This window comes from Prionailurus bengalensis, chromosome B3 (genome assembly GCF_016509475.1).
Source record: "Prionailurus bengalensis isolate Pbe53 chromosome B3, Fcat_Pben_1.1_paternal_pri, whole genome shotgun sequence".
Taxonomy (NCBI): domain Eukaryota; kingdom Metazoa; phylum Chordata; class Mammalia; order Carnivora; family Felidae; genus Prionailurus; species Prionailurus bengalensis.
The window spans coordinates 136995189-137018269 of NC_057355.1; the positions used below are offsets into that span (position 1 = coordinate 136995189).

At 42.3% G+C, this 23081-nt stretch overlaps 1 protein-coding gene across 1 annotated transcript; it reads left to right on the top strand.

Moving 5' to 3' along the window:
- Positions 1–231: 231 nt before the first annotated feature.
- On the top strand, positions 232–21805 carry LOC122468119. The gene is made up of 4 exons (XM_043554553.1): positions 232–321; positions 20439–20739; positions 21291–21521; positions 21649–21805. Exons 1-4 carry the CDS (start codon positions 232–234, stop codon positions 21765–21767), a joined length of 741 nt encoding a protein of 246 aa, XP_043410488.1. The 3' UTR covers positions 21768–21805.
- Positions 21806–23081: the final 1276 nt, after the last annotated feature.

A 23081-nucleotide genomic window follows, 5' to 3' on the forward strand; every position in this document is an offset into this window, starting at 1 on the left:
GCCGGCATCCACGGATCGCACATCTTGCATGCGCGTCCAAGAGAAAGAAGACAGCGCTTCCGCGGAAAACTCCTTTCTGACAGTCTTGGCGTTTCGGTGGCTTCTTGGCACTTCATCTTAACTACTGCTGCATGGTACTTTTACAGACAGCACTTTGATACTTGCTATATCAGGTTAAAAAAAAAAAGTTTTCCTCAACAAAATACGTCCGTGAATGAGGGACGAGAACTGATGAAAGCGCACGATCGCTACGTGGATGAGCCAAATCGCCCTTTCCTAGATGCCCCTTGTCTGGGAGTTTGCAATAATTCCAGCGATGCAGTAACAAAAAAACAAACAAAGAAAAAACAAAAACAAAAAACCACACCTTATGTTTCTGCACCATCTTATAGTACTTAAAACACCGTTAAATACGTGGCTTCGTTTGAACACCGATCCACCCTTTGAAGTAGTCGGGACAGGTATTAGGTTATAGCCGTTTTATAGCTAAGAAATAGGCTCAGCAATACTCAGTCGTTTGCCCCCAGGCACACATGCAACATTAGTAAGTAGACAGCATTAATAAGTAGACGTGGGCAAGCCCAGACTAGAAGTCCAGACACTTTGACCCTGGTCGCCAGGTATATCACTCCTCACAGTTCCCAAGTAGAGCTTAGCAATACCTGATGTATTTGTCCTCTGGGAATTTATTTAAAACCCTCTTAAAGTATTTGCATTTTTCTATAAAAAATTTTTTTAATATTTATTTATTTTTGAGAGAGACAGAGAGACAGAGTGTGATCAGAAGGGCAGGGAGAGAGGGAGACATAGAATCTGAAGCAGGCTCCAGGCTCTGAGCTGTCAGCACAGAGCCACCTGTGGGGCTCAAACTCAAGAACTCACTTGAGTTCATGACCTGAGCCCAAGTTGGTCGCTTAATGGACTGAGCCACCCAGGTGCCCCTAAAGTTTATTATAATTTTTTATAGTTTATTGATTTACTTTGGTGGGGTGGGAGTATCAGCAGGAGGGGGGGCAACAGAGGATCTGAAGTGGCCTCCATGTCCATACCATAGAGCTCCATGTGGGGTTCAAACCCACCAACCATGATTGTGACTTGAGCCCAAGTAGGATGCTAAACTGACTGAGCCGCCCAGGATCCCCAAGGTATTTGCATTTTCAATCTCTACCCACGCTTTGAAAAACAAGTTCTCTAAGTCACATCCAGTCTTTTTGTTCTCAAACCACCTCTAAGCTTCGAAAAGTAAGAGCAGTTTTGAATTTTGTGGTGTTTTAAATTAGTCTCTTGGTCCTTTATTATTTTATCCAAACATTTCATATGTGATTGTAGGATTTAAGTTTTTTTGACATCCTTCAATGGAAGGACTTTATCTCTGTGAATATTATAGTTGCTTTTCTCTGAACTTTCTTCAGATTTGTTATATCTTTCTTGTGCTCATTGATCCCCTCTTTACTTCCTTGAAAAGATATTTCTTTCCAGTCTGTATTACTTCATTTTCCCCCCCACTCACTCCGTATATCTCTCCTACCCCAATCCTTGAAGGTTTGGAGATTGTAGTATTCCCTCGTCTGAAACAGATTCTCCTTTAGCTGGTAAAGTTCTCTTCAACTGAGCATACAAGTGTGGGCAATGGACAAGAAGTACATAGAAAAGTGAGAAAATACAGAGGAAATAGGCCTATCCAATTGAAGCAAAGACTCTGACAGCCACTTCCTATTACCTACGCTGTTATAATACTTAACCCTAAAGGCATAATTGAACCTTATCTAAATTCAAGCCACCTACCATTATTTTTCCTTCCTTTTTCTTTTTCTTTTTTTTTTTTTGGCAAAAATAAAAAAGTCCCACAAAACAAAATACCCCCATACCACTTTATTCCAACCTTTATCCAAAAATGTGAGAAGTGTTGAAAATGAGCTTCAGATGCTGACCTCCAACCTCATAGCAAATGGAAAGAGAGGGTCAGGGTAGAAGTTCACTGGATAGGGGCACCTCGATGGTTGGTCAGTTGAGTGTCCAACTTTGGCTCAGGTCATGATCTCACAGTTCGTAGGTTCAAGCCCCTCATCGGGCTCTGTGCTGACAGCTTGGAGCCTGAAGTCAGCTTTGGATCCTGTGTCTCCCTCTCTCTCTGCGCCTCCCCCACTTGTTTTCTCTCTCTCTCTCTCTCTTTCTCTCTCAAAAATAAACTTTAAAAAGAATTAAGAAGTTCACTGGATAGAAGTTCTCCACTCCTGGAGAAAAGGGAAGCCACAGGCATGGTATAGGATTAGAAGAACACTAGGGTCCTTTGGAAAATGAGACCCTTTCTCTCCTAAGACCTCCCCTACCTGCAACCCTCCTCTTCAACAGTGAAGACCCATTTAAAATTCTTGACACTTGTACAGGAATCTGGTCCATAGCATATGTGGCAGGCAGCTAGCTGACCAAAAAGGGCTTAGGGCCCGCCCCCTGCTTCTTGGCAGGTAAAATTGGGCACAACTCAGCTTCCACCTCCTCACTCCTCTCTTCTCTCTCTTTTTCAGAAATGTCATGGCTCACAAAAATAATCTGGTACCACCAGGTGATCCGGACAGGACCAGAACCTGACTTCAGGCAGAAGGTTACAGGTAATTGGAGCCGGATGTCAGCCAACTGAGTTGGCAGGACAATTTGAGGTTGGTCACAAGGACTGCAGTCTCCTGGTGGTCATGGTTCCAGGCCACCATTTTTTTTGGGGGGGGGGGGGATTCAAATATTTATTTCTTTTTTGTGGTGAAGTAAATACAGTAATGTGTTTTATTTTATTTATTTATTTTTAAATTACGTATAATTTATTGTCAAATTGGTTTCCATACAACACCCAGTGCTTATCCCAACAGGTGCCCTCCTCAATGCCCATCACCCACTTTCCCCTCTCCCCCACCCCCACCAGGCCACGATTTCTACCACATTACACTTATCTTTGGCCCCCTCAGTGAGGCAAAGCATGGTCAAAGTCCATGCGTGCTCCACATTATCCTTTTCTTTAACCTTGGAGGTGAAAGAGTTGGGATGGCTAGAGTGCTCATCACTGAAGAAAAAAAGGAATGGGGGGCCTGCAGACCTTCAGACCTCCAAAACACCCCACCTGGCTGAGTTCTTCTGACTCAAGACTGCTAAGGCCAGTGGCTGTGCTGCAAGGTATATTCCATTAGTTTATTTTTGTCTTAATCAGCTAAATATTGCATTAATATTAAAATATTAATATTGTACTAAAAATTGCATTGTCCATACCACTTCTTGATAATTTATTAAAATATTAAATAAGATAAGTCCCCATCACAGGCCCTGAGGTTCAGTCAGTTAAGCCTCCGGCTTCAGCTCAGGTCATGATTGTGCTGTTCATGAGTTCGATCCCTGTGTGGGGCTCTGTGCTGACAGCTCAGAGCCTGGAGCCTGCCTCGGATTCTGTGTCTCCCTCTCTCTCTGCCCCTCCCCAGCTCTCTCTCTGTCTCTCTGTCTCTCTCAAAAATAAATAAATATTAAACATTTTTTTAAAAAAATTAAGTCCCTGTCATTTACACTTTCTCACTTATTCCCAACCGTCCTTTTTTGACTTTGGTTCTGTTTCCTAGACACAATTTTGAAAACAAATGAAAATAAAACCAACAACAATAGGACTCTAAAATTCCAGGGTAATGTAGTTTTCCTAAAAGCCTTTGATGTGGAAATCTATCAAAGGCTTTTGCAAATACCAGATAAGGTCTGCTGGTTCTACCTTGTCCTTTGGTCCATCTGCATATTCAGAGAACTCTAGTAGACTAGAGTTGGGTATGATTTGCTTTCACAGAAACTAAGCATTGGTGTTCCACGATTTTTTCCACCCTATAATTCATCTACCTTGTATGTGTCTAGTTGTGTCTAGATGTGTCTAGTTCAATTTAGTCCAACAGGTTTTTTTTTTTTAAAGCATTCAATACCATGTGCCAAGCACAGTGCCAGTGCTCAGGCTAAAAAAAAATAAATCATTCTTTGCCCTTGAGAAGCTTAGAGTCTAAACAGGAAGACAGACTGGAGGGGGGAAGGCTAGTGCTGAGATAATTCAGTAGTGGTGAACAGCACAAGTCCTAGACTTATACAGATCTGAGTGGGTATGTGACTACAAGCCAGGACAGTCAAAATCCTTTCTGGAAATTTCTGCCAGGCTATCCTAGGATATGTTTCCTCTTAATCTGTTTCTCTGGGATTATGACCTTAAAGGACAATGTTGATTTTCTTTTTTACCTGTGAGGAGAAAGCCATGAGGAATAGGAGAGAAGGAAGATCACATGCAGAAAGAAACAGAGAACTTAACAGAAAGGGGAGTCATGACATCATTTGAACTCTTGGAATTTTGTTTTTAAGTAATTTCTACACCCAACTGGGGCTCCAACTCACAACCCTGAGATCAAGGGTCCCATGCTCTAACAACTGAGCCAACCAGGTGCCCCTTACTTTCCTTTTTAAACATCTTAAACTTGTTGGGTGTGGGTAAGAACAGTGGGTTTCTGTCACTTGGAATCAAGAGTCCTGAATTTATGTTCTGTTCCTCTTCCTGTTCCCTCCATCAGCAAATGGTACCCCAACCACCTGGACACCTATGCTGAAAACTTTGTCTTCTATTTTCTGCTACTCCAGTCTGTTCCTTCCTTCTTCTACCATACATAACCATTCATTGAAGACCCTTCCTAGGCTCCATTCTGGAATACAGTATGGAAGCCAGGTTTTTGAAATGAAAAAAGGGAAAATTCTATTTCTTCTTATGCTTTGCTCATAATGATTCTGTTTCCAAATGTTTTTCTGGATCTCTTAGAGTCTAAAATATTAAGTGAAATGAAAACACAAGTGTCAAAGTGCCCAGGAGAATGACTGGTACTTTGAAAGATGTGAAAGATGTCTTCCCGATCCCAGGAAGAAAAAAAAAAATTCTTATCACCAGAAATAGAGAATCAGAGACTTAAAGATTAGGGGAAAAGAAGTGAGACAAAGTAACCATACAAGATAATACCATATATTGTATCCTTTCTAAGATGCCCCCCCTTTTTTTTTTACATTTTTTAACAATGCTGAAATTTGTTGTCTTACAATTTTTTAAGAAAGGTTATTTATTAATTTTGAAAGCGGTGGGAGATGGAAATGGAGAGAGGGAGAGAGAGAGAGAGAATCCCGAGGAGGCTCTACACTGACAGTGCAGAGCCTGACATGGGGTCTGAACCTACAAACCATGAGATCATAACCTGAGCTGAAGTCGGATGCTTTACTGACTGAGCCACCCAGGCATCCCGTCTTACATTTTTTTTAATGTTTATTTATTTTTGAGAGAGAGACAGAGTGTGAGCAGGGGAGGGGCAGAGAGAGGGATACACGGAATCTGAAGCAGGCTCCAAGCTGTCAGGACAGAGCCCAATGTGGGGGCTTGAACACACAAACCATGAAATCATGACCTGACCTGAAGTTGGACACTTAACCGGCTGAGCCACCCAGGTGCCCCTACATTTTTTTTTTTAAAGATTTTGTTTTTAAGTAATTTCTATACCCAACAGGGCTTGAACTCACAATCCTGAGATCAAGAGTTGTATGCTCTACTGACCAAGCCAGCCAGGCACCCCATCTTACAATGTATAACTTCTTAGCACTGGCTCATGATTTAGTTCAATGTATATATTTTTCTTAGTGAGACATTAAATAATGGCATCTTAAATTTTATAAAATTAAAAAACGGGCAAATCTTGGGGTACCTGGCTGGCTGAAATGGAAGAGCAGGCAACTCTTGATTTCAGGGTCATGAGTTTGAGCCCCATGTTGGGTATAGTTTGAGATGAATAAATAAATAAATCTAAAACATTTTTTAACATTGTGTTAAAAAAAAGGCGGGGGGCAAAGCTAAACCATTTGGTTTATAGATATAGAAACCCTAAACTCTAGGGAAAGGCAAGGATGAGTAATGGTGATACAATCTCAAGTATTTAAGATGCTATGGAACATTCTGGAGGTCTAATTGGCAAGGATGCCAGCCAGTTCTTAATCCTTTGGAAGGATATGTTTCCCCCATGAAACCTAGAGATGTAATTTGCCTCAGTTTCTTCAGCATCTTACTTCCAGGATCATCCTCCCACATTGTCACGGCCCTGCATCCATTTCCCACTCTCCTTCTTCATAATTCCTCATTTTTCCCAATTAAGTGGTTTGAGTTGGATTGATCCCATGTTTTGTACCTGGTTGCCTGATTTAAATTTTTTTAGCAAATGCTATTCCCCTGACTTTAATTTTTTTTTTTCAACGTTTATTTATTTTGGGGACAGAGAGAGACAGAGCATGGATGGGGGAGGGGCAGAGAGAGAGGGAGACACAGAATTGGAAGCAGGCTCCAGGCTCTGAGCCATCAGCCCAGAGCCTGACGTGGGGCTCGAACTCACGGACCGCGAGATCGTGACCTGGCTGAAGTCGGACGCTTAACCGACTGCGCCACCCAGGCGCCCCTATTCCCCTGACTTTAAAGATTAGTTCAGGGAGGATATGGAACCCCATCAAGAACCAGGATGTGGTGAAATGTTCACTAGGACTTCTGGAAGAGAAAAATCTCTTCTTCCACAGAAGATGCTGGAAGGGTCTTTCCCTCTTCCATTGAATATGACTGAAAGACGATGTAGTCCCAGTATTTGTTCACAACCATGTTGCTAACTGAGGGAAATCTGCCTTAAGGTAATATTAACTTGTTCCTTAAGAAAAACTGACACCCTGGTGACATCATTAGACACACTTAATCAGGCTTTATTTGAAACTAGTCCTTCTTCTGGCCTTTCCACTTATGTGAGCCAATCCATTTTATTATTAGGTTTTCTGTAACATTCATTCAAAGTAGTCTTTTTTAAAATTTTTATTTATTTTGAGAGAGAAGCAGAGAGTGTGAGTGGGGAGGGGAAGAGAGAGAGGGAGAGAGAATGCCAGAGCAGGCTCCACACGGTCAGCACAGAACCTGACACGGGGCTCAATCCCATGAACGAGGACCTGGGCCAAAATCAAGGGTCGGATGCTATCCAGGTGCCCCTCATTCAAAGTAGCCTTAATATATACATGACCTCATTTAATCTCCACATCAGCATTTTAAGGGAGATATTATTATACCAACTTTGGGGCTTTGCGGCTAGTAAATGATAGCATGAAGGTCTGACCTTTGATATTTTGTCTTCAATTACCAATGCCTTTCCATTCTAGCATAACAGAAATCCATTGAAGAATTTCTGGATGTGGTTCAGGAGAGGAAGAGGAATGTCAAATTTAAGAACTAAAAGGTGGGAGAAGAAAACTAAAATAGTTTTCATCACATGTAATTTTTTTGAAAAAAGAATCCAGCAGTTCTTTCTCGGGGCTCTTTATCATAATGGACCAAGGCTTTTACTGGATCTCTCATTACAGTTGTGCTGGCAATTCAAAAGTGTGTTACTAATGTTACCAATTGCATCACTCTGGAATGTTTTTCCTACCTCTGTAACTCTTCTGCTTTTGCTTCTTGCTTACTTGAGTTTCTCTGTCTTTGAGGTCATGCAATTGTAAAGACAGTCACAAATAGATCGAGAGACGCCCTGCATTCTGCGAAGACCTTTGGTCCTTGAATAGCAATTAAATGTGTTTTTCTAGAAAGGAGAAGAAGTCAAGGTGTTTGGGCCAGAGGTGGTGCAGCCTTCATTCATTATATACTTTTCTAGAACCCTAACACCAATTTCTTTAGAGCATGAACATTTATAAAAATCACACTAAAAAGAAGCCAGTGGGCGAGTGTGCATTACTTGTCCATTGTATGTAGAGCTCACAAATCAAAAAACCTGATCTCTAGGCTATGGCTCTAATTATGCCCTTTTATACAACTGCAGCAGGAATGTCCCATATTGTAGGTCACCGAGAATATATTGAATCCAGGGCCCGCTAAGGCCTTTCCTGAAAATTGTAGAGGTTTGAGTTAACAGAGCTAGTCTTTTGTGACTTGGAGAATTTAAACGGAGGAAGGTTGTTTGTACCTGTAATTTGAGAAGCTAAAAGTGCCACCTCCTGGGGTAGGGGTAGGCGGGGAGCTTAATTGTGTCGTGGCTGAATTTGGAGTCAGATTTACTGACAAGGTCAGAAGTAATTTAAAGTTTTTGTCACAGAGGAAGACCTAAAATGCTTGATTCTCACATCAACAGCACTGTCTGTAGCCTAAACTTTTAAGATTGGGATTAGTTCAGTCAGGGTTGTCGTTCATTGAGATCGTTTTTAACTTACTTCAGCATTTTTTGTTACTCTGTTTTAATAAAAAAAAAAAAAAGGCGGGTGGGGGGGAACCTCAAGAAGACAAAACTTGAGTAATATTGCCTTCATTAAGACTCTTTTGGGGGCACCTGGGTGGCGCAGTCGGTTAAGCGTCCGACTTCAGCCAGGTCACGATCTCGCGGTCCGTGAGTTCGAGCCCCGCGTCGGGCTCTGGGCTGATGGCTCAGAGCCTGGAGCCTGTTTCCGATTCTGTGTCTCCCTCTCTCTCTGCCCCTCCCCCGTTCATGCTCTGTCTCTCTCTGTCCCAAAAATAAATAAACGTTGAAAAAAAAAATTAAAAAAAAAAAAAAAAAGACTCTTTTGTTGCAAGTGATAGAAATCCAGCTACCACTAATCTGAACCAAAAAGCAGCATTCAGCCTTGGCTGACTCAGTTGGTAGACCATGTGACTCTTGATCTTGGGGTTGTGAGTTCAAGTCCCACATGGGGTGAAGAGATAACTTTAAAAAAAAACAGGATTGGGGCGCCTGGGTGGCGCAGTCGGTTAAGCGTCCGACTTCAGCCAGGTCACGATCTCGCGGCCCGTGAGTTTGAGCCCCGCGTCAGGCTCTGGGCTGATGGCTCAGAGCCTGGAGCCTGTTTCCGATTCTGTGTCTCCCTCTCTCTCTGCCCCTCCCCCATCCATGCTCTGTCTCTCTCTGTCCCCAAAATAAATAAACGTTGAAAAATAAATAAATAAAAAATAAAAAAAATAATAAAATAAAAAAAAACAGGATTTATCATTAAAAAAAATAATAAAGTGGCCCCAAACTCAAGGACAAGACATTCACCCAAGCTTTAAGAACAATAAGAAACAGGAATTTGAATATGGTCTGGATGTTCCTTCTGTCCCTTTTCTCTGCTTTTTCAGTGGCCTGCTTTCATTATTAACTCACCATGGAAGGGCTTTTTCTGTAGGTAGAAAAAAACAAAACAAAATATGGCTCCTTAGACTGTTCATCACATAAAGCAGTCTGAGTTCCAGGATGCTGCTCCCAAGCATAACATCCCTACAGAAGGTCTCTTTGGCCTGGTATTTGTCAGGAACCCAACTTTAAACTAATCAACTGGGACCAGGAAATGGGTCAAGGCTGTATTACATCAGCTCTCACGGGATTCATTATGTAACCAGGTGTTCAAACTATGGGGATTTAGAAGTCCCCTGGATCATTTTAGGGGTCTTGCGATGTCAAAATTAATTTTCATGAAAACCAATTAAACAAAAATTATTTTTGTAATAAAGCTAAGATATTTGACCTTTTCACTCATTCTCTGCAGAGGGTATGGTGGAATTTTCCAGAGGCTGCGTGACATGGGATATCAGCATAGACTGAATGCAAAAGCAGATGTGAAAATTCATGTGGCCAAATCTTCTATTAGGTCATACTTTAAAGAAATTTTAAAAAGTAAAAGAATGCCACTCTTCTGTCACTATCGTTGATGCAAGATGAACAAACCTTTTAGAATTTCTTTAAAAAAAAAAGAAGAGAGTTTTCCTTTTTTTTTAAATGTTTATTTATTTTAGAGACAGAGAGACAGAGCACAAGCAGGGGAGGGTCAGAGAGCCAAAGACAGAATCTGAAACAGGTTGCAGGCTCTGAGCTGTCAGCACAGAGCCCAATGCGGGGCTCAAACCCACGAACCCGTGAGATCATGATCTGAGCTGAAGTCGGACGCTTAAGCGACTGAGCCACCCAGGTGCCAAGAGGAGGAGAGTTTTCTTAGAGTGGAGTAAGGACAGCTGCCCAGGATATACAATCTTCACAAGGAAGAGAGTGTTCCAGAGAAGGGATGTTTAATACAGGGTTGTATATGTTTTTTGTTACATCAAGAGTTACAAATCATCATGATGAAGGACATTCCAGAAAATTACAGGCTTTATCTTATGCTTTTAGTTTGTACAAGGTTACAGGCTTCGGAGGTATGGGAACGGAACTTAGGGGGATTTTTTACTCTTATCTTTAGTTTGAAATGTTTCTTTTAGGTTATTTGCTAACGAAGCAGATGTACAATGTGTGCTTGGGGCAGAAACAGAGCTCAAGCTTTGAAGTCATTCTGACTGTAGTAAAAGTTAAACTATAGTTTCCCTGGGGGCCAGGAGAAGGGCCCGCAAACATTAAAAATTGATAATTTCCAGGGTGCCTTGGTGACTCAGTCGGTTAAGTGTCTGATTTCGGCTCAAGTCATGATCTTGCGGTTTGTGGGTTTGAGCCCAGCGTTGGGCTCTGTGCTGACAGCTCAGAGCCTGGAGCATGCTGCACATTCTGTGTCCCCCTCTCTTTCTGCCTCTACGCTGCTGATGCTCTCTCTCTCTCTCTCTCTCTCTCTCGCCCTCTCAAAAATAAACATTAAAAAAAATTTTTTTAAGTAGAACATTTCCTTTATCATTATTTAAAAAATTGTATTTCATAATGTTATTTATGTTAGTATGTGCTGGGTTTGTTGCTTTTTTTTTTTTAATATTTCATTTTTAAGTGATCTCTACACCAGTGTGCAGCTCGAATTTACAAGCCCTAGATCAAGAGTCTCATGCTGTATTGAATAAGCCAGCCAGGCAGGCGCCGCTGTTACTGTTTTTTTTTTGTTTATTATTATTTTTTTTAATGTTTATTTATTTTTTTTTTCAACGTTTATTTATTTTTGGGACAGAGAGAGACAGAGCATGAACGGGGGAGAGGCAGAGAGAGAGGGAGACACAGAATCGGAAACAGGCTCCAGGCTCTGAGCTATCAGCCCAGAGCCCGACGCGGGGCTCGAACTCACGGACCGCGAGATCGTGACCTGGCTGAAGTCGGACGCTTAACCGACTGCGCCACCCAGGCGCCCCAAATGTTTATTTATTTTTAAGAGAGACAGAGACAGAGTGCGAGCGGGGCAAGGGCAGACAGAAAGGGAGACAGAATACAGAACAGGCTCCAGGCTCTGAGCAAGCTGTCAGCACAGAGCCCGAAGTGGGGCTCGAACCCACAAACCGCGAGATCATGACCTGAGCCAAAGTTGGATGCTTAACCAGCTGAGCCACCCAGGCGCCCCTGTTTTTAAATTTTTTAAATGTTTATTCATTTTTGAGAGAGAGGGAGAGAGAGAGATTGTGAGCGAGCAGGGGAGTGGCAGAGGGAGAGGCAGGCGCAGAATCCAAAGCAGGCTCCAGGCTCTGACCTGTCAGCACAGAGCCCAACATGGGGCTCAAACCCATGAGCTGTGAGGTCATGACCTGAGCCAAAGTCGGCCGCTTAACCGATTGAGCCACCCCGGTGCCCCTACTGTTGTTGTTGTTGTTGTTTTTAAGTTTTATTTATTTAAGTAATTGCAACACCCAACATGGGGCTTGAACTCAGGAGCCCGAGATCAAGAGTTGCATGCTCTTCCAACTAAGCCAGTCAGGCAACTGTTACTGTTATTTATTTTTTTTATTACTGTTATTTTTAAGTGAATAAATGTTTAAACATTTCTTTATTTTATTTTAGTTTAGTTTAGTTTAGTTTTTTGATTTAAATCCAAGTTAGTAACGTAAAGTGTAATAATGATTTCAGGAATAAAATTTAGTGACTCATCACTTGCATATAGCACCCAGTGCTCATCCCAACAAGTGTCCTTAATGCCCCTCACCCATTTAGCCCATCCCCCCACCCAATACCCTGCCAGAAATCCTGTTTGTTCTCTGTATTTAAGAGTCTCTTGGAGCACCTGAGTGGCTCAGTTGGTTAAGCGTCCAACTTCAGCTCAGATCTTGATCTCATGGCTTGGGAGTTTGAGCCCCGCATCAGGCTCTGTGCTGACAACTCAGAGCCTGGAGCCTGCTTCGGATTCTTTGTCTCCTTCTCTCTCTGCCCCTCCCCCACTCGTGCTCTGTCTCTTTGTCTCTCAAAAAAAAATAAACATTAAAAAAAAAAGGGTCTCTTATGGTTTGTCTCCCTCTCTGTTTTTATATTACTTTTGCTTCCCTTCCGTTATGTTCATCTGTTTTGTTTTTTAAATTCCACATATGAGTGAAATCATATGATGTCTGTCTTTCTCTGACTTATTTTGCTTAGTATAATACACTCCCGTTCCATCCACTTTGTTGCAAATGGCAATATTTCATTCTTTTTCATCTCCAAGAAATATTCCATTGTATGTATATATATCACATCTTCTTTATCCATTCATCAGTTGATGGACATTTAGGCTCTTTCCATACTTGGCTATTGTTGATGGTGCTGCTGTAAATATTGGGGTGCATGTGCCCCTTCGAATCAGCATTCCTATATCCTTTGGATACTACTAGCAATTGCCTAGTAGTGCAATTGCTAAGTCGTAGGATAGTTCTATTTTTAATTTTTTGAGGAACTTCGATACTTTTTTCCAGACTGGCTGCACTAGTTTGCATTCCCACCAGCAGTACAAAAGGGTTCCTCTTTCTCTGCATCCTCGCCAACATCTGTTGTTGCCTGAGTTGTTAATTTTAGCCATTCTGACAGATGTGAGGTGATATCTCATCGTGGTTTTGATTTGTATTTCCCTGATGAGGAGTGATGTCGAGCATTTTTTCACGTGTCTGTTAGCCATCTGTAAGTCTTCTTTGGAAAAGTATATGTTCATGTCTTCTGCCCATTTCTTCACTGAATTATTTGTTTTTTTGGGTGTTGAATTTTATAAGTTCTTTATAGATTTGGATACTAACCCTTTATCTGAAATATCATTTACAAATTTCTTCTCCCATTCTGTCAGCTGCCTTTTAGTTTTGCTGATTGTTTCTTTTGCTGTGCAGAAGCTTTTTATCTTGATGAGGTCCCAATAGTTCATTTTTGCTTTTGTTTCCTTTGCCACTGGAGACATGTCAAGTAAGAAGTTGCTGCAGCCAAGGTCAGAAAGGTTGTTGCCTGTTTTCTCCTGTAGGATTTTGATGGCTTCTTGTCTTACATTTAGGTCTTTCATCCATTTTGAGTTTATTTTTGTGTATGGGGTAAGAAAGTGGTCCAGGTTTATTCTTCTGGATGTTACTGTCCAGTTCTCCCATCACCATATGCTAAAGAGACTATCAATATTCTTTTTGCTTTGTCAAAGACTAGTTGACAATTCATTTGCGGGTCCACTTCTGGGTTCTCTATTCTGTTCCATTGATCTATGTGTCTATTTTTATGTCAATAACATACTGTCTTGATGACCACAGCTTTGTAATACAGGCTAAAGTCTGGGATTGTGATGCCTCCAGCTTTGGTTTTCTTTTTCAGGATTGCTTTGGCTATTTGGGGTCTTTTCTGGTTCCATACAAATTTTAGAGTTGTTCTAGCTCTGGGAAGAATACTGGTACAATTTTGATTGGGATTATATTGAATGTATAGATTGCTTTGGATAGTATTGGCATTTTAACAATATTTGTTCTTCCAATCCATGAGCATGGAATGTTTTTCCATTTCTTTGTGTCTTCTTCAATTTCTTTCATAAACTTTCCATAGTTTTCAGTATATAGATTTTTCACCTCTTTGATTAGGTTTATTCCTAGGTATCTTATGGTTTTCGTGCAGTTGTAAATAGGATTGATTCCTTGATTTCTCTTTCTGTCCCTTCATTATTGGTGTGTAGAAATGCAACTGATTTATATACACTGATTTTATGTCTTGCGACATGGCTGAATTCATGGATCAGTTCTAGCTCAGTTTTTGGTGGAGTCTTTTGGGGTTTCCACAGAGTATCATGTCTGCAAAGAGTGAAAGTTTGACTTCACCCTTACTGATTTGGATGCCTCTTATTCCTTTGTGTTGTCTGATTGTTGAGGCTAGGACTTCCAACAGAATGTTGAATAACAGTGGTGAGAGTGGACATCCTTGTGTTCCTGACCTTAGGGAGAAAGAATTCAGGTTTTTTTCCATTGAGGATGATATTATATGTGGGTCTTTCGAATATGGCCTTTATAATCTTGAGGTATGATCCTTCTATCCCTACTTTCTGGAGGGTTTTTATCCAGAGAGTATGTTGTATTTTGTCAAATGTCTTTTTCTGCATCTATTGTGAGGATCATGTAGTTCTTATCCTTTCTTTTATTAATGGGATGTATCACATTGATTTGCAGATATTGAACCAGCCATGCAGCCCAGGGATGAATCCCACTTAACTGTGGTGGATAATTTTTCCCCCCTACCTCTCATCCCCTGGTAACCCCCATTTTATTCTACGTTTCTACCAGTTCAGCTTTTTTAGGTTCCAGGTGTAAGTGATATCATACAGTATCTGTCTTCCTTTGTCTGGTTTATCTCACTAAGCATAATGTCCTCCAGCTCAATCCATGTTGTTCTGAATGGCAGGATTTCCTCCTTTCTATTGGCTGAATAATGTTCCATTGTGTACGTGTGTACGTGTGTGTGTGTGTGTGTGTGTGTGTATCATATCTTCTTTATCCATTCATTCTTTGATAGTCACTTAGGTTGTTTTCATATTTTGCCTGCTATAAATAATGCTTCAATAAATGGAAGTGCAGATAAAGACCTTTACAAATTGCTGTTCTCATTTCCTTTGGGTAAATACCCAGAATTGCTGGATCATGTGGTAGTTGTAGTTTTAATTTTTTTCAGGAACCTCCATACTGTTTTCCATGGTGGCTGCAACAGTTCACATTCCCACCACCAGTGCACAAGGGCTCTCTTTTCTTCACATTATCACCAATGCTTATTTTCTTTTGTCTTTTTGATGGTAGCCATTTTTAAAATTATTATTATTTTTTGAGAGAAAGAGGGAGAGAGAGCATACACATGTGAGCTGTGGTGGCAGAGGGAAAGGGAGAGAGAAAATCCTAAGCAGGTTCCACACCCAGCTCAGAGATTGATCCTATGACCTGGATATCATGACCTAAGCCAAAATCAAGAGTCAGACGTTTAACTGACCGAGCTGCATAGGTGCTTAATGATAGCCATTTTAACAGGTGTAAGGAGATAGCTCATTGTTCCTTTTTAAAGATTTTATTTTTAAGTAATTTCTGCATCCAATGTGGGGCTCATGAATTGTTCTCCCTTCATCTGTGCTATATCCCCTGCTCTGATATTTACTTTGACAGTATAGCCACTCCAGTTTTCTGTAAGCACTATTTGCATGCAATATCTCTTTCCACCATTGTACTTTAAGTCTCTCTCTATCTTCATCTTTAAAATGGGTTTCTGAGGTGCCTGGGTGGCTCAGTTGGTTAAGAGTGTGGCTCTTGATTTCAGCTCAGGTCATGATCTCACGGTTTGTGAGATTGAGCCCCACGTCGGGCTCCTCACTGACAACGTGGAGCCTGCTTGGGATAATCTCTCTCTCTCTCTCTGTCTCTGCCTCTCCCCCCTTGTGCTCGCTTTCTCCTTCGAAATAAATAAAATTAAAAACTAAAATGGTTTTTTCTTTTAGACAGTATATAGTTGGATCTTTTTTAAAAAAATCCAATCTGACAACTTTTGCTTTTTATCAATTACATTTATTTATGTTTAATATAAATGATCTAAATGTATGTAACTTTTATAGTTATCAACCATGTGGTCTAGGTTCAGATATGTCAGTTGAGACCTAGAATTTGTGACCCAGAAACAATTTCAAAATTACAAGTTTCCATTTCAATTTTTTCAGCTATCCTAAGGGGGACACACAGACTACAGCAATCCTTCTCAAAATTTTCCTTCATTTTTCTTTCTACTTTCCTCACAAAGTAGGACTCTTCACACTTCTTTCTTTTCGACTCTTCGGAAGATTGTTCCTAAAAGTATCTTCAAAAGGTATCTTCAAAAGGTATTTCTGACACCTTTCTTGGAGGGTAAAGTAGAGGACGAAATTGAGTGGGCAAAACCAGAGTCCTCTTTGGTCCGTAGAAGGAAAGAAACATCTGGGAACAGTCATACATCAATATATTTTGTCTAGCCGTGCTCTCCCATGGTTAGTCTCATGGCTACAAAGAGATGACCACTATCTAAATTTCCCACGTGCGTTCATTCTCTCTTTTCACAATCCAGTCCCTTCCTTGCCTATTTTGTCAGCCTCTGCTGTGTGGGAGAGGGTATAATACCCCTCAGCATTTAATCCTCCACTCTCTCCAGACAGTGTCTTTAGTAGGGAAAGGAAAAGAGAGCACAGAGGTATGAGCATTCATTCATTCATTCAACAAAGATTTACTGAGTACCTACTATGTGTGAGGTGCTCTTTGGAGTGTGTTCTGGTAAGCAAGTCAGACAAGACGCCTGCCCTTGTGATACTCACCTCCTAGCAAAAGAGACACACAATTAACAAACAAAACGTATACGTTCAGATGATCCTTATGGGCCAGGAAGAAAATCAAGCAGAGAAGGGGAAAGAGAGCAGTTGGCGGCAGGGTCAGAGCTGTTTTTTGCAGGGCAGTCCAAGGACTGAATGATGTAAGGGAGTGAGCTGTGAGAATGTGTGGGGGAGATTTTTCTGGGCAGGGACAAGCAAGCGAGGTAGAAACAGCTAGGTGGATATAAGAGGCTAGGGTGACTTGGGCACTATCAGCAAAGGGGAGAGTGGAGATAGCGAGATGAGGTTAGGGAAGTGGCCAGGCACTTTCATTCAGGACCTGAATTGATCAGGACAAAATTCTAGAGCAGAGCTGTCCAAGACATGTGTGAACTATATGTGTAATTTTAAGCTGTCTAATAGCCATGTTAAAAGAAATAAAATGAAATGGGTGTAATTAATATTCATAGTGTATTTCTAAACCAAATATACCTAAAATTAAATCATATAAAATATGTAATCAATATAAAAACTTTATTACTGAGATATTATGCATTCTTTTTTTTTTTAAGTTTATTTGTTTATTTTGAGAGAGACAGAGAAAGCTTGAACAGGGGAGGGGTGCGGGGGGGGCGGATCCCAAGCAGGCTCTGAATGGTCAGCCTACATACATGGGGCTCAGACTCACAAAACTATAAGATCTTGACCTGAGCCTAAATCAAGAGTTGGATGCCTAGCCAACTGAGCCACTGAAAGTGCCCTGAGATATTCTGCATTCTTTTTTCTTACTAAATGCAATGGACTCAGTGCTTGTATTCCCCTCCCCCAAATTCATATGTTGAAATTCTGACTCTTAACGAGATGGTATTTGGGGTGGGGCCTCTGGGAGGTGATTAGCTTATAAGGGTGGAGCCCCCACCAATGGGACTAGTGCCCCTATTTTATTTTTATTTATTTATTATTTTTGAGAGAGAGAGAGACAGAGAGAGAGCACATGTGAGGGCACACACAGGCATGTGGGCGGGGGAGGGGTAAAGGGAGAGGGAGAATCTTCAGCAGGGTCCCCGTCCAGTGCTTAGCCTGATGCAGAGCTCCATCTCACCACTGTGAGATTGTGACCTGAGCTGAAACCAAGAGTTGGATGCTTAACCAGTGAGCCACCCCAGCTCCTTGGGATTAGTGTCCTTCTAAAAGAGGTCTCAGAGAGCTCCCATGCCCCTTCTACCATGTGTGGACACGTTAAGACAGCTGTCTTTGAACCAGGAAGTGACTTTTCACCAGACACCAAATCTGCCTATACCTTGATACTGGCCTTCCCAGCCTCCAGAACTATGAGGAAGAAATGCCCCCCAGTCTGTGGTACTTTGCTATAGCAGCCTGAACAGACTAAGGCACTAAATTTTTGTATTTAGCAGTTACAGTCACAATTCAATTTGGATGCTAAGTTTTCATCCAAAACACTTCATCTATATTTAGACTTCATAAAAAGTATAGCTGAAAAAGTAGATTGAAATATCCAAGTTTTTCCCAATATAGAAGTTCTTCAATAACTGAATCAGTCATCAAGTTTTCAAATTAAAATTAAATTAAATAATACCAAAAATTCAGTTCTTCAGCAGTGTTTGCCACATTCCAAGGGCTCAGAAGCCACATAAGCCTGATAGATGTCATATTGGATAACACATGTGGTTAGCGGGCATCAATGACTGCAATGACCTCTCACTCCATATTTCTCCACAGAGCAGCCAGAGTGATCATTGAAAAATGGAAATCAGTTCACATTGTCCCTGCTTAGAAACTCTAGTGGCTTCCTATGACATTTAGTAAATCCCAATGACTCAAGTGGGGCATCCACTTTGAGGCAGATGAAGAGCTTCTGTATCTATCAATCCTTCTTCTTGAAATCCCATTACAATGACAGTAAAGAAGTACAAGAGGAAATGAATCCATGAGTGAAATAAGAGGTGGAGGAGCAGGGCTGTATCAGCAATGTAGTTTTGGTGAATTTCCCTAAGATTGAAGGTAAATGTGATCTTATCGATTGGTAAAGCAGAGAAGAAGGAGCCATAGCTCTTAGCACACAAGAGGCTGCAGGGAACAACAGAGATGCTTTCCATAGCATCTCAGCTACTTAAATGATGAGCTACAAAGACCCGGAGTGGGAGGAAAGGCACAAGTTCAAGGGAACTGATGGAAAACAGTGAGTGGAAAGGATGTGTGGGTTTGCTGTTCCTCTTCTTCTCCCCCAACTTTGTGCATATTTTGGCAGTGTCCTAGGTAGTGGCTATAGAGAAATTCTTCTAAAGAAATCATGTTATGTCCTTGGATAGGAGCAGTTGGAAAGCCTAGAGCAGAACCTTCCTTTGGCATGGGGGTGAGAGAGGAAGTCTTCCTTCCCACCAGTTGACACTCAGCTTGCACACATAGATCATGTAATCAGCATTTTCATTTTGGAAAGGGACTGGTGATAGAAAACAACCCAAGTAATTCATCTGGCTCCTCATATTCGTCAACACAAAAGGACAACCATGGGCCAGAAGAGAGTTGTGCAAAATCTCAGGACCAAAATGAATAAGAATTCACCCTAGAAGAAACAGAAATTGTTCATGGGATAGCAGTGAACTTTAAAAAAAGTTGAAATTAATATTCTCAGAGAAATTTGAGGAGACAGTGCATCTATAAAATATTAATAGATGACTCTAACAATCCCAAATATTTAATAAGTGTTAGAAATGTAACTCTAAAATGAAAATCTCAACAGAAAAGCTAGAGGAAAAACATCAAAGGACTCTCCCAGAATGTAAAACAAGAGAACAAAAGAGAAAAGTTGAGACAGAGATGACCCATAAAGAAGAGCCAACATACATCTAATAGGTGTTTCAGATTAAAAGTAAAGAAAAAGTAGATCTCCGAGAGCCAAAGATCCATGTCTTCACCCAGTACTAATCCATATGAATGAAGAGAGACCTGTATCTAGTCATATCTTGGAGAAACTTCACAAGCCCAAAGACAAGACTCTTAAAAAGATTTCAAAGGAAAAAAAAAATGAAGAGTTGAGAAATGTACTGGCATCACACTTCTCATCAGTTATGCTTTATACTAGAACACAAGGAATAATGCTTTAAAAATTCTGAGGGACAATGATTTTGAGCTTAGAGTTTTATAGCCAGCCAAATTAACATGTAAGTGGGGAGCAAAGCAAAGATTTTTTTTTTTTTTTATGTCCAAGGACTTAAGAAATTTATCACCTACAGACCACTCCTAGAAGAACTGCCTAAGGAGGTGTTACAGCAAAATGAAATAGGAATCTAAGAAATAGGAAGATAATCAGTTTGCAGGAATTGGGCAATTAAAGGAAATCCTTGAACGCTAGTTGTGTAATAGACTTAAAATATGTGAAGAAACTGCATCGTTTTAGAATGGGTAAAGGTTTATTACAGCATTACATTAAAAAAAAAGTTCTATTTTTCCTTCAAGAGCTACAAGTTTAGTGACGACATCACCTTTGCTACTGGGATGGCTCTATTTGAGCCTATCATGAATATTTGTTGTATTATCAGCACAAGGGAGATAATTCTTGAGAATTAATTTACAGACAATAAATGGAAAACATAACTAACATTAGAGAACAGAGTATGTTATAACCTCTGCCAATGAGAAGTAATGCCCATTGAGAGGGCAGAAAAACAAAGGGAAGTAAGTGAAGGGGGTTGAGTGTCTCGCCTTACCCAGAAGAACACTGAGAAACACTGAACGTGGGGCTGGAGGGGCTGAGCAGGGCGAACAGGTGAGAGACATTGAGCCCACGGGCACAGGGATGAGGGGGAATCCGGGTGGAACGCCCGGGAAAACAGTTGGGGACTGAAGCGAACGTGTGTGTGTGGGGGGGTGGGGGTTGAGCAGAACTGGCTGAGCGTAAAGAGTGGGCGTATGGGCGGAGCCTAGTAGAGTACTAGTAGAGTACTGCGCGGAAGGGGCGGGGCAGGGGCGGGGCGGAGCCGGTGGGGAGGTCTCCCCTGTGGCCCCGGGCGCCTGCGCAAATCAGCCCTCTGGAAGCTCCAGCCGTCGGGTTGCGCTTCACGTCTTCTCGCGCTTGCTGTCTCCTCAGCCTCCAGTCGCTTCGCTTCACCGGACGCCATGCCCCGCCTGCTCGTTCTTCGCCTACTTCCCCGCCGCCGTGTGACCCAATTGGGGCTCCAACCCGGCCGCCGCCTGGCCCGCTCGGAGTCCCGCCGCCGCCAGCACCCCAAGTCGTCTGTGGTGAGTGGCGGCCCACGCCTCACGGCGGCGGGGGCGGGCGAGGGGCGCGCAGCCGGGGCGGGAGCGCCGCGACGGACGGGGATGAGCGGGGGACGTCGGTGACGGGCGGCCGTTGGCGGTCGGGGGAGGCCTCGGGGAGTGCGCAGAGGGCACGGGCAGAGCCGTCGTTGCGCCGCGCGGTGTCCGTCGCCGTCGAACGTCGTCTCGCCGGCTGCTTGCCCGCCAACGCGGGGAATCCTGGGCAGCACCTGCGATTCTGGGTGCAGCGGTCGGAAAGGTGGGGAGGTGGGGAAGTTGGGGGGGGGGTGGGGGGGGGGGGGGGGGGGGGGGGGGGGGGTGGGGGGGCGAGGGGGGGCGGAAGAAGAAAGAGGTGTTTGCTTCTCAGGTTGAAGCTGGGTCATCTAGGAAAGGAAGTCCTGTTTCAGGCCTCGTCAGGCCCGCGTCACAGAACAGCCACACTCGTCGGCAGGTGGACGCGGATCTTGCTCGGCCGCGAGGGACTGGCCCGCGGAGCCGCAGGCATTAACAGCGCTTTTCGTCTTCTCTCCCAGGGCAGAGCCGTTGCGCTCGTGATGGTTTTTGCGACCTTCTTAGCACCGAGCGGGTATGTGCTGAGCAGTCTGAGCGACCTCAGAAGAGCGTAGGTGGAAGAAGCTGTGGAGCTGCGTTAACACCCGAGGAGCTTTCAGAAAAAGCGGTGGCTTGCTTACAGGAGGAAAAGCGTTTAGCTGGGCTGACGCTGCAGCCATTGTGGGTATTCAGGTCACAACCGTGTGTTTTTGGTAAATATTTTGCAGTTTTTTAGTACTGTGCGTAACATGCAGATGAGTTTGTAGACTCATTTCCAAATGTTGAATAAAGTTGAAGCATTCATGCACGGTATGTGATCTCAGATTATTTTCTTGACAGTGAAAGCTGATGAGAATTTCATGATGAAAAATAGAATTAGAAGAACGGCAACACAAGGTCAGGGATGGCGGCGGTCACGCCATCAAGTGTATTTTATGGGAGTGAATGCACGTATCTAGCGGCATCAACATTAAAAGATTAGATAATGTAGCAGTAAGTAATGTAAGTTAAATGATTCTTCTTACTATTTTTAATGTTCCATAGGTACTTCCCCCTTCATTTATTTATTTATTTTTTTTTAATTTTTTTTTCAACGTTTATTTATTTTTGGGACAGAGAGAGACAGAGCACGAATGGGGGAGGGGCAGAGAGAGAGGGAGACACAGAATCGGAAACAGGCTCCAGGCTCTGAGCCATCAGCCCAGAGCCTGACTCAGGGCTCGAACTCACTGACCGCGAGATCGTGACCTGGCTGAAGTCGGACGCTTAACCGACTGCGCCACCCAGGCGCCCCTTCATTTATTTATTTTAATTTTTACTTGTTTTTAAAATGTTTTAAAAGAGAGAGAGTGGGGGAGGGGCAGAGAGAGGGAGAGAGAGAATCCTGAGCAGGCTCCAGGCTCCTGGCTCCTCATGGAGTATCTTCTTGTGAACAGTGAGATCATGACCTGAGTGAAATTAAGAATCGGATGCTCAACTGACTGAGCCATGCACCCTGATTTTATTTTTATTTAGACAGCATGAGCAGGGGGAAAGGAGCAGAGGAAGAGAGAGAGAATCTTAGGCAGGCTCCATGCTCAGCATGGAGTTTGACATGGGGCTGGATCCCACAACCGTGGGATCCTGACATGAACCAAAATCAAGTGTAGGATACTCAACCCACTGAGCCACCCAGCCCTGGTACTGCCCCTTTTAGTAGTGAGATCCAGACTTTACTTTCCACTGGGATAAATACAACTTTTTGTTAATTTGTCTTAAGTTTGCCTCTACAGCCTGGGATTTAGTAATTATCTTTGTACTTTATTTGTACCTCTCCTTATTTATGGATTTTGTTATTTTCTGTAAGTCAGGTTTGAAGAATCATATATACATTTGTTTGAATTTTAGCTCACTTTGCCAATTATTGTGACTGTGGGCAACAGACCTAAACTCTGAGACTGTTTCCTTGTCTATGTATGTAATGGGAACTTAAAATTGGTCTCTTGAAGGGATATTGTGGGAGAATAAAACGCTGAACAAAGATAAGACACTTTCTAGCATAGTGCCTGAAACAGAGTAATCAATAGATAGAAGTTATTAAGAGAATATATGTTTACTAATATTCATTCAGCAAGTATTGCATTTGTTGATGTGCCAGGTATTGTCCAAGGTCAATGAACCGAAAATAGATCTCTGCCTTTGTAGGACATGGAGGACTTGCATTCTAATTACTTCAATATTGTACTCGCATTTTGAAATTTATATTGGTGTGTGAGATTTCTCCAGAGAAACTG